Source organism: Limulus polyphemus, unplaced genomic scaffold (assembly GCF_000517525.1).
Source record: "Limulus polyphemus unplaced genomic scaffold, Limulus_polyphemus-2.1.2 Scaffold3717, whole genome shotgun sequence".
Lineage (NCBI taxonomy): Eukaryota > Metazoa > Arthropoda > Merostomata > Xiphosura > Limulidae > Limulus > Limulus polyphemus.
This window is the reverse complement of record NW_013669327.1, coordinates 68,470-81,193: the sequence shown is the minus strand read 5'-3', so window position 1 is coordinate 81,193 and position 12,724 is coordinate 68,470. Positions and strand designations below refer to the sequence as shown.

Below are 12,724 nucleotides of genomic sequence, written 5' to 3'. Positions count from 1 at the left end.
TGTGGGCACCATCCAGTCTACCTACAGAACCCACCGTGGGCACTATCCAGTCTACCTACAGAACCCACCGTGGGCACTATCCAGTCTACCTACAGAACCCACCGTGGGCACTATCCAGTATATCTACAGATTCATCACAAACATAATTTTAATTACATAAACAAATGATGGTTTCAAAGATTGAATGTTCCAAACAAAGATCTTACTCCTTTACATGCTTCCTTAGCTTCCTTTGAGAGAGATTTGGGGTAAGAGACATTGTGGTCAGTTATGGAGGCAAACAGTTCTTCCTCATCTTCTCCATCAAACGGTGGCTATTGGTGTAAAATCACACATTAGTAAATCACTGTATACTTTATTAACCTAAGTACATAGCTTAGTCATAATAAATTGGCACAAAGGATACGACTTTTCACTTGTAATGATAAGCTATGCACATGTTTATCTTAGTTAACTCTCTCCACACGGGCTTGGTCAATTTGACCTACCACGTGACCTTTTCGTACCTGTACAGGCTTTTATAGATTTGATACTACTGTTTCATATAGTGAGTATATCTTCACGAAATTTAGCAGTCTTTCAGTAAACATTATATTCCTTTCACACACAAAAAATTATACTTTTTCGCAAAATCCTTGAATATATCAAGTATTTATTTTGAATACACCGTGTGCAAAGTGATTTTCATGTTAAGATTAAAATTAATTTTCTTTATCTCAAAAGTCTTAAATTCATTTGCGTAATCTCTAAATCCTCCGAAATAAATTTCAAATGTCCGTTTTCAGTAGAACTTTATATTTTATCTGTTATTATCTCTACCCTAACTCTACACAAGGTTGGTCACTTTCAGTGACCTCGTAACCAAACACAAAATGAAATAAATCTAAATTACCCTCCTTTTCTTTCTAGAATGACTTCAAATGTAGCGTAAAACTACATTAGTTTATCCTAAGTAACTTTAAACTCGTACCATCTATTCATAATTAAACTTTATTGTTTTATTGCCCTTTAAACCGTGTCTAATTACTATTTGTGCCATTATATGTTGTAAATCACTTGGGGAATGTGAAGGTCACGTTACACTATTGAATTACATTACCCACGACCTACTCCAAGCTGTTTGCATGCCTCACGAAATATTTTTTTACTTAATCTAACCTTAACTAACCTAACGAGATTTCTATTTTTACATTTTAGTTACTTTTATAATAACAAATAAAGAATACACATAAAAAAACAAGAAATAAAGTACTTACCCGGGTATTCTTTTTTATGCTCTCGACTATTGACAACAGTTAACCCTACTTTTTTGAAACTAATGGTAGTAGTGCATTAAATAATTTTTATTTAAATAAATAATGCACCACAGAACATAGAATAATAACATGCAAAGAATTTCCTCTAACAATCATATTATTTCTGGCTTTCTAACTATGCGATAAAAGCTGTTATAAATGCATCCAAGCTAGCCATTGTGATTTCCGTGGGAACCAAAGTTGAATTAGAAGTGAAATTAATTATTCTGTGTTCAGAACACAGTATTATACACATTTGATTGATGAAAACCTTGACTTTCTATTGGTTATAGTTAATATATAATTAAGTGTAAAAGATAACTATTAACAAATCCTGAAAGAGAGAACATGACAGGTGGGTGTGGCCAGAGGGGTCTGATGTTGACTTTCTATTGGTTATAGTTAATATATAATTAAGTGTAAGAGATAACTATCAACAAATCCTGAAAGAGAGGACGTGACAGGTGGGTGTGGCAGGAGGGGTCTGATTTTCTATTTGATAGCCCTGTAACCAAACAAAATTGAAGGAGATAAAAAATTATGGTTTGTCTGAGCAATGACGATTTTATAGCGAGCAATTTACATTTAATTTCGTAGTTTCAGGGTCGGGGGGGGAATAAAATAGTGATGAGAAGATACCTAAAGAAAATGTGTCACATTAGGGGAAATTCAGGATTTTTTTAAAATATTGCCTTATAAAATTAAGAATTTAAAACTTGTACACTATTAAAATAAGGATTATTAGCTAAGATTTGATGCTATTCTAATTGGTATAACATAAACAAAAAGTAGTTTAATAAAATTTTGAATGGAAGACACTCAAACCTTGTGTCCTGCACAGTAAAGGATATGAGGGGCGAGAAGGTTAACTTCTTTTCACCGTGAATGCATCTTTATCATACAATAAGAAGGATTGTAAAGTGAGCCCCCAAATGGAATGACCAGAGTTCATAGTTGTAAAATATATATTGATATAGTTGTATGCTTTACTTGACTTTACAAACATTAAAAAAACAATAAACATAGCATACATCTTATTTAACTATTGTAAAATTACAAGACTTTACTTTCATAATGATTTATTAATTAAGGTAATTACCCTAACTTGTACTACCATCACCTACAGTCCAGATATCATCTTCGTGGAACATAGCATCCACATCAGGTATCTGTTCAATCAGTACAAAGTCAGAACACGTATGTGTTTCTATACACACAGACGCACATATACGCCGCACGCGCACGCACACACACACACACACACACATATATATATATATATATATATATTAGATATAAAGAAAGACGAAAAATTTAATAATTTAGTACACATTACCTGTCCAACTAGCATTTCATACAAGAGGACCCCATAGGCCCACCAGTCCACTGACTTTCCATATGGCTGATACAGGATAATCTAAAAAATTACATCCATGAGAAAAACTTATTGACAAAGAAAACACGGTAACTTGAATTTTTAAATGTCACACATTACCACCAAAGTTAATAAAGCTGAAACTCTTAAATATTCTGGAATTAAATAACAATCTTTTCTATTCCTTGATATATTGATTTCAAAAGATCCACCAATGACAGTCTGTGTTTTTCTATATTATTCCCCACCCACCCACAAGTCAAAATACGACCACTTATGGTACCATATGAAATTTGGGTCCAACTTTAGAGTCTCACAAAATATCATACTCTTGAATCCATTCTATGCTCTGCTTACACTGCTTTTTTATAAATTTGCATTATAACCTATTAAATGTTCTTTTGTAAAACCACTAAGTTTTATTAAAGAAATTTACCAAGTTCAGAGCAAAGATAAATGCAAATTTGATACTGAAAATATTATGGAAGTCCTAACCAATATCTGAATTATAAACTTTCCTAAAACTATTGTTATGAGAACTTTCAGTTCAATAAATGACCTTTAATATATGCATGTTTTTTTGTTTTCGTATTTTTTTTTTGGGGGGGGGGGTCCCCACAGATATAAAAGAATTCTAAACAAACATTCTAGCAAGCTAACCTCGGGTGCAATGTAATCCGGTGTACCACAAAATGTTTTAGTGGTTTTCTCTTCTTTGATACCTTCCTTACACATACCAAAATCTGCTATTTTGATGTGACCATCTTGGTCGAGAAGGACATTGTCTAGCTTTAGGTCTCTGAAGAGAAAGAAGTAAAACTGATTAGTCTTCTGTAGTTATTTAGTCAGATATTGCAACTAATGATTTGGTTTTATCACAAATCAAACAGCTACAGACTACAACTGAAATACACACATGATGATGAACTGACTTGATTAGATTTTATCAAACCTTACCTATACACAACTCCTCGGCTATGGAGGAAGAACAATCCTATCGCTATCTCTGAAGCATAGAACCTGAAAGAAATACAAATATTTAGAAGTTTATTCTCCATTTTTTTAAATGTGTAGTTAAGTGAAGTTAAACTACAACCACATAATATCCATACATCCTACAGCAACTGAAAAAAAGTTAAAAGTGTGTATACTGGCACGATAACACCTTGAAGGGTTTTTATTTACATTAAAAAAAAAATACATTTTGACAGGTCATTGTGTAGTTGTCTAAATACGTAACAAGTTATACATACTAAATGTTTCTTGATGGATAGTTATACATATGTTTACCATGGGGGAGTGTGTCCTAAGTAAGTCCACTATTTCTATCCCCAGGGTCCATGTTGGTGTGTACTTAGTATACCCCTGCCACATGTAAACATACAGTATCCTTGACTTCTCACAATTTTGTTTGTCATGGTCCTGCAATGTTTCCAACTTAAATAACTACATATTGATTCACCAGGGGGCAGCATAAGCTAGGCAGTATTCCATCAAACATGCCTGTGATGGTTGTTTCAAACTTAAATAACTACATATTGATTCACCAGGGGAGCAGCATAAGCTAGGCAGTATTCCATCAAACATGCCTGTGATGGTTGTTTCCAACTTAAATAATTACATATTGATTCACCAGGGGGCAGCATAAGCTAGGCAATATTCCATCAAACATGCCTGTGATGGTTGCTATTATTTTGTTGAAGCTATAAATTCTCCCTTAATCACCTGCGTGGCATAAACTACTATATGGAAACATACGTTGATAAACAGCAGAGCAAACAAGGGAACTTGTTCATATCAAGAGTGGAAACGTACGTTGATAAACAGCAGAGCAAACAAGGGAACTTGTTCATATCAAGAGTGGAAACTTGCGTTGATAAACAGCAGAGCAAACAAGGGAACTTGTTCATATCATAAATGATGATTAAACAGGAAACTCAAGCTCTGGTGAATACCTCAAAAGTTTAGATATAGACAACAAATCTAGTAAATTCTCATTGCATGATAATCTGGGAACAAATCCAAAGTGTAAAAAAAAAATGCATGCATAATAAGATGTTTTAGTTACTATACCTCTGACCTACTTCTAAAAATTGAATTTGAACCAATGCTGCATTCAACATACCACATGATGCACAAAAATTGATATTTAGGTATGTTCTTATAATATTTACTTTTAAATTAAGAAATTAACGAATGTATAATACTAAACTTTAAATTATAGTCTACAATTTCATACCAAACTTATTGACATAAGTTCATAAAATAGAAGTTCAATAAAATTTTGAATGTAAGTCAACATACGCGATGACATGGCCTTTGACCCATGACAATAGGGTTAACAAACATCTTCAGTGGTAATAAACTTAACCAATGGGGAAAAAATGCAAACTGAGAAATAGGTACACAGTCTTTGGTATAGACTTGTATACGTCACTGATTAGTACTGTGTTCAGTCTTGGGCTCCTTACCTTAGGAAAGACATTGAATTGTTAAAAAGGGTTCAGAGGAAGGCTACTAGAATGGTGCCTGGGATGGAGGGGTTGTCATATGAGGAGAGGTTCAGATCTCTGAAATTGCTTTCTCTTGAAAAATGAAGAGTTAGATGGGGATCAGATTGAGGTGTTTAAGATTGTAAAGGGAATTGATAGTGTTGATGCATCATCTTTTTCACGTGTAATGGTGAGAATAGTAGGACACAAATATAAATTGTGGCAGAGTAGGAATCATTTTCAGCTAAGACCATTTTATTTTTCTAACAGGGTGGTTGGCCTTTAGAATGGGTTGCCTTCAGAAGTTGTGTAGGCAGTAAGTGTAAGTGAGTTTAAGAGAAAGCTTAATAACTACATAAATGATAAGGGCTGGCTTTGAGGATGTATTTTTTTTTATTGAATAGTTTTAGTTTAGAGTATGGGATAGGCTAAATGGACCAATAGATCCCTTCTTGTCCCTAAACGTTATGTTAACTTTCCAGATTAGTTTCACACTTGTCATTACCTAAAATTATGTTCACAATGTATACAGTAAAATGTTTCTTGTACATATTAAGTTAGACAATCATCAGGGACTCTCCACCCCCAACTTTGCACAGAATTCTGTATACACCACTGTTCAGCTCATAACCAGCAAGGAAACATAGTTATGAGTCATGCCAAACCTTACCAGACCACCTACGTGATGAGGAAAACCACTGATTAGATATTTTCAACTAATATGTAACACATCTGGTGGCTTAGCATTAAGTTTATAGAACTGCAATGTGAAACTCTAGTGGTCCATTCTCCATAATGGACAGAGCCACTGACAGCCCATTGTCCAACCCCGAGTAGAAAAAACTTTATATATAAAGTGTTAGTAACTGATGATAACTACACGCACTTACACGGCTACAGGTTCTTTAAATTTTCCACACTGCTGAATTTGAAACATGAGATCACCTCCATTCACGTACTCCATGACAAAGTAGAGTCGGTCCTGTAATGTGAACAAATCTTTACTCTGCTTACAGCATACAGGAAAATAGTATGGTTACAATTCTAACAAGCGTAAGTGATATATTAAACGTTTAGTTTCTTCTTCCACAACTAATATTTCTAATTTAATTATTCTCCTTGTGGCTTTACTTAAAAGTACAAATAAAATACACAAGTTACAGTTTCAATAGTAAATATCTGTAATAAGTTTCTAAAAACATTACTGAATATACAGAAACTTTCATAACGATTAATTTCCAGATGACAAGAAGTTGGATACTACTGCACATGAAATAAGAGTTAAGAAAGCAAGTCAGATTTATAGTTTATTGTCCAAAACACAGTAATACAAACAACCCAACTTAGAGCTAGAATATTATATGTGCAGTGCAGCAAGCACCCAAGCTAATAAACATATATTTTCAGTGTCAGTTAAGATTTATACAAAACTTAACGACAAAAAAAATGTTTACAAACATTTTTCAATAATTCGCTCACTGATAACTATGAAATAAAATTAGACTTGCTAAAACAAGTCAAGTATTTCCTCAACAAATTCAAATTTACCTCACTTGAAAAACAATTCTACATAAGCAACTGAAAAGTTAACATTAAAAGTCTAGTATACAAATAATAAAATTAATATAGTTAAAGTAATAAATATAGATTTTTCAAACATATAGTAAACTATATTACTTTTATTACATAAGCCTAAACTAAATAGATATAAAAAGTTAAATATGATGCAACAACGTTAACTATAAATGTTATGTTTAAAAAAAAACACCTTCTATGAAATACAAAAAAGTAACCAATAAAAAAAAACACCTTCTATCAAATACAAAAAAAGTAACCAATAAAAAAAACACTATTTCTCATCACAAAATGAATCATTTCCAGCCTAGAATTTAGCCTATGAGAAGAAGACAAACAAAGCGTAATATTTCATTCTTTATCATTTACTATGTCATAAAAAATGTTTATAGTCAAGTGAAATATTTTAAATCTTTTCTTACAAAAATATTAGTGTTAAATATAAAATAGTATTTTCTATTTTTAGAGTAAATAATACAGACTGAAATATTTTAGACATTTTTTAAATAACCTTGAGCTCCAGAGCTTCAGCAGTAGCTATAACCCTTGGTGAAGGTGAAAAACCATAATATTGGAAATTATCAAATGTTTTTTTCCTCATCTGGAGCTAAAGATAATTTATTTCAAGTAAGAAATGTTTCTTCTTACGGTATCACCTGAAAGTGACGAAGCTAATAAAGCTGACCTTAATAACTATACCATTTACCTTGATGCCAGTATGAACTAGCTTTGAAAAATTTACATTTGGCAAGAAAATTACTAATTAATTCCATAAAATCAACTTTTACAATATGGAAATTCTGATATCAATTATAATAATAATAATAATAATAATTATAGTTAGTCTGTATAATTTCCTTGATAACATAAAAAAAAATCAATTATAGAACCACGAACTTCTAACTAGTTACTCACAGACACAGTTTTTAGATTAAGTTACGATGAATGAATAAATAAATAATTAACATAATTTTAATTATAAGTTATACATAATTTTATAATTAAAGACGGATTATAGACTAATGAAAGCAGTTTAGGGTAAACATTATTATTATTAGATATTTCACTATCTTGTATAAGTTTAACTAAAACTACTGAAAAGTTCAACCAACTGATGTATAAAAGCCACAAACTTTTGTGCTTACCATAGTCTGAAAGCAAGAATGTATCTGCACAAGAAAATTTGGTTTGCTAGCCAAAGCAAGAACTCTTTTTTCCACCATCGCACATTCAACATCATCATCTTGAATAATGATGTCTTTCTTGAGTATCTTGATGGCATACAGCTCATCTGTTCCCTTTCTCTCAGCCAGCATAACCTACATCAATGACAAGGCTTAACTGTGAATATTACCGCATTATCACTATACACATTAGTTGAATAATTCAACCATGAACATGATGTCAAAAAAATAAATGGAACCTATGCACGAACAGGATATTAAAAAATAAATAGAACCTATGCATGAACAGGATATTAAAAAATAAATAGAACCTATGCATGAACAGGATATTAAAAAATAAATAGAACCTATGCACGAACAGGATATTAAAAAATAAATAAAACCTATGCACGAACAGGATATTAAAAAATAAAATCTAGTCACTTAAGCATTCAGAAAAAAAATTCAGTTCCTTGGAAAATAACAAATCTTTTCATGAAAAAACAACAACTTAATTTGAACCTACACAGCCTCATTCTTTTATGATAATAACAACTTAGCACAAAGTGCAATGACATGGTAGCAGTTAACTAAAAATAAAAATCTGAAACAGAATTCAGTTATCTTATAGTGCACAGAAGATTGATGTCCAAAATTTAGAATGCATTTCGGTCAGTCTCCCTACAACTCGGTGATTAAGAAGAAGAGTCACGAGAAAGATTAGGACATCCGCTCCTTACCAGAATGGGACATACGGAAGAATGGTCACAATTTCTTTTTTTAATTGTATTAAATAATACAAAGAAAACACGTTTGGATGTTTAAGCCACAAGCTACAATAAATACTGCAGCAACAACAGCTATAATTTTACAACAACTATAATTTTGAGAGTAAGTTAATTATGTTTTGAGGGAAACAAACTATGTGAACCAGTCTGCACTTTGTTTATTACGGTAATCGGAAAGAAAAAACACAGAATTTCCATCATAAAACCTTCTAACTTATACACGCAAGTTTCAACTCGTTCTATGATATAATGCAAGTATTTTCATTTCTTAAGATAAAAAAACTGGTGTAGTTTACTTTATTATTATATATTGACATGTTATTAACCTTGGGCTTTGAAAAACTTAGCATTTCCCTAAAACACTATCCTGCAGTATCCAAAAATCATTATATAGGTTCTACAGGTACTTGTAGTATCTGTCTAATTACATACAATTTTCAAGAACAAACTAGTGTTTCATGCACAGTTATGAAATGAAACCAAGCTACATAGACGGTATCTAGTTAGCAAATAAATGTGAAATATCCAAGTAAAAACTATTATTACAGGCAGCATCCGAGTATGAGCTAAAATACAATTAAACAGAGCATGTTAAATACTAAGTATTAGTTAAAAAAACTACATACAGCAACTAGTATGTGAATCAAATGTTAAATACAACAATATACTTGTTCATGAAATAGAATTTTCCAATTAAACTTAGTCAATAATCAACATACAACAGCTTGGAACTGGGTAAAAATACACATAATATTCAAATAACAGCTGCCTTACTTAACTTGTTACAAGCAGGACCCGACTAATAACAGAATTAGATGAGAGATACAGAGTCAGTTTAAGTACACATAACATCCACGAAATACCTAGTTAACTACATATTAAAATGTGGTATACAAGTTTTAAGCAGGAAATGCAAAACTGTACATATATATATTATTATTATTATTATTATTATTATAATAAAGAATAAGAAGAGATTGGACAGTTATGTTCCAGGACTATTGGTTTTGTGAAATATAGAAACACCCTAGTAACTGAACATGAACCAATGGTCCTAGTTTGAAGACTTACCTTCCCAAAGCTCCCTTTTCCAAGTACCATAATAAAGTTAAAATCAGAAGCCCTGATGATGTCCTGTTTACCCATATTGTGTGGTATATCTGTCATGTCTGATGGTTGATCCGATTTCTTGGTGGCCAAAGACATCCTGCTCTGTAAGGAAAGTATTAATAATAATAACAAACAGAGAGAGAAAAAGTTCTAAAATCAGCCAAGTACGATTTATAATATTCTCTTTAGCAATGACATAAAAAAGAACAAGATTTTATGCTTTGGAGTTTCTCAACAAGTCGTACTCTTAATTTTTTTGTTGTATCCAGATTGCTCTTCAAAATCAAATCAAATAATAAAAATCTTACAACTTAAAAATTGTTTAAAAAAGGATTAACATTAGTAAAATTAAGGTTTTTTTAAATTAAAATACATAAAACATACCTTATCAATTCAAGACTACAATAAAAAATATGTTAATACTATATTTAGTTTGTTTTTTTTTGGGGGGGGGGGAGGTCCCGTTTAGAATTTAAACTTGCTTTTAAAAAAATGTTTTCATAATTTGTTACATTTATGTTTGTTTTAATTATGCACAAAGCTACACAAGGGCTATCTGTGCTCTGCCCACCACGGGTATCGAAACCCGGTTTCTAGCGTTGCAAGTCAGCAGACATACTGCTGTGCCACTGTCACGTCTCTCATTTCCCAAACCCATGCAAATAATTTATATTTACTTAGGGATTGATGAAATGAAAAAAAAATCACAATCAAATTAAAATGACTTAATCAAAGATATATTTTTTGGTATTATTGAAAAAATTATTAATTAACAGCTGATAGTTTAATATTAACAAGTCTCCATATATACAACTTTTTTCCAGCTGTTTAACTCTGTATATCAGATTTTTTATCCAAAGCAGAAAACAGACAAAGCTATTTAAATCATACTCAGATATTAAGAAACACGATTATCAACTTTTAAGAGAATTGTCTTTTAATTCTGATAAAAAGTAGGTAAGTCATTACTAGCCACAAAGGCATCATTACTGACTATCAAGGCATTGTTACAGGCCAGGGTGGAATCATTACTGACCAGAGTGGCATCATTACTAAACATCAAGGCACTGTTAGAGACCAGGGTGGCATCATTACTGACTGTTGATGCATTGTTACACGCCAGAGTGGCATCATTACTGACTGTTGATGCATTGTTACACGCCAGAGTGGCATCATTACTGACTGTTGATGCATTGTTACATGCCAGAGTGGCATCATTACTGACTGTTGATGCATTGTTACAGGCCAGAGTGGCATCATTACTAAACATCAAGGCATTGTTACAGGCCAGAGTGGCATCATTACTAAACATCAAGGCATTGTTACTGACCAGAGTGGCATCATTACTAAACATCAAGGCATTGTTACTGACCAGAGTGGCATCATTACTGAGTGTTGACTCATTGTTACAGGCCAGGGTGGCATCATTACTGACCAGAGTTTCATCATTACTAAACATCAAGGCATTGTTACTGGCCATGAAGACATCACTACCAAATGCCATGAAAAACACAGAAAAAGCTATGTCAGTCATACCCACAGAGAAACACAGTTATTAACTTTCAAGAGAGGACTGTCACTTCATTTTGACAAAAAGAAGAAGGTTAATCATTATTGGCCAGAGCATCATCATTACCAAAAATCGAGGTATTGCTAATGGTCCCAAAAGCATCATTACTAAACATCAAGGTATTGTTAAGAGACCAGAGTGGCATCATTACTAAACATCAAGGCATTGTTAAGAGACCAGAGTGGCATCATTACTAAACATCAAGGTATTGTTACTGGCCACGAAGACATCACTACCAAATGCCATGAAAAACACAGAAACAGTTATTAACTTTCAAGAGAGGACTGTCACTTCATTTTGACAAAAAGAAGAAGGTTAATCATTATTGGTCAGATCATCATCATTACCAAAAATCGAGGTACTGCTAATGGCCCCAAAAGCATCATTACCAACTACCATGGCATTTTACTGGCCATTTTAACATCAAGTGATTATATGGCCCCCCGTACAGACAAAGCAAGTTAGGCTAACTTTCACGGTTATTATATGATAAGCCATACTAATACATGCATAATTTCACAACTATAGCTGTAACCAGATAAACTGAAACCATCTTATACATTCACTGTTAGCTATAATAACTAATTTCCTGACATCAATACTAATATTTTTGAATGAGATATCATAATTTATTCTAGACGCATTAATACCGTGTGCTGATGGTCTCTTCAACACACACTTATAACATATACTCCTAAAAACATTTTGAGATGTACGTGATAATAACTACATATGATCATCTTCAAAAAAGAAAAATGTTATTTATAAAGCACATTTGAAAAAGTTACTCAGCTGTTCAGGTTTCAATGAGCAGTTTGAAAAAGTTTGTTATACCATATTATTAGCAACATTCTAAATATTTTCTTTTACAGATGCTCTTGTTAAATCTGGATAACAAGTAAAAGTTCCCAACACACACAAAAAAAAAAGCTTTCTAGTACCTTTATGTGAGTTCTCAGGCCTGAGGTGTCACCATTTTCTGGTGGCACGGGTGCATTGTAGAATTCACCTTCCTCAGCAGTCAACAGCTTATACCATCCTTCGACAGGGTTCTTGATAACCTCAGAGATGCCAAACGACAGAGAACCCATGAAGTCATTTCTAGAAGTTCTGTCCCAATCCCACACCTCTATCAAAAGTCGACGGTCTTTGTCCTCAGGCTTGAGATCACTAAAATAGTACAATCACAATAGTACAATAAAAGTTTTAAAAATTATGAAGTTTCAGGCACATTAATTAAAACCTGAGTAACCACATGTAACACCTTCAAAAAGTTGACGACTCTACATGTTTCAACATCATCCTCAGGAATCGAAACATGTAGAGTCGTCAACTTTTTGAAGGCCATAGATAGGC

At 32.6% G+C, this 12,724-nt stretch overlaps 1 protein-coding gene across 1 annotated transcript in view; it reads right to left on the bottom strand.

Annotated features, from left to right (window-relative positions):
- The window catches only part of LOC106469900 (protein kinase C, brain isozyme-like), an 80,550-nt gene that overhangs the window by 10,600 nt on the left and 57,226 nt on the right, over positions 1–12,724 (bottom strand). The window contains exons 7-14 of the mRNA XM_013930420.2: positions 12,310–12,538; positions 9,760–9,900; positions 7,883–8,056; positions 6,053–6,144; positions 3,628–3,690; positions 3,331–3,469; positions 2,632–2,712; positions 207–314 (exon numbers count right to left, since the gene is read on the bottom strand). Coding sequence (XP_013785874.1) covers positions 207–314; positions 2,632–2,712; positions 3,331–3,469; positions 3,628–3,690; positions 6,053–6,144; positions 7,883–8,056; positions 9,760–9,900; positions 12,310–12,538 — 1,027 coding nt within the window. The remainder of the gene's footprint in view (positions 1–206; positions 315–2,631; positions 2,713–3,330; positions 3,470–3,627; positions 3,691–6,052; positions 6,145–7,882; positions 8,057–9,759; positions 9,901–12,309; positions 12,539–12,724) is intronic.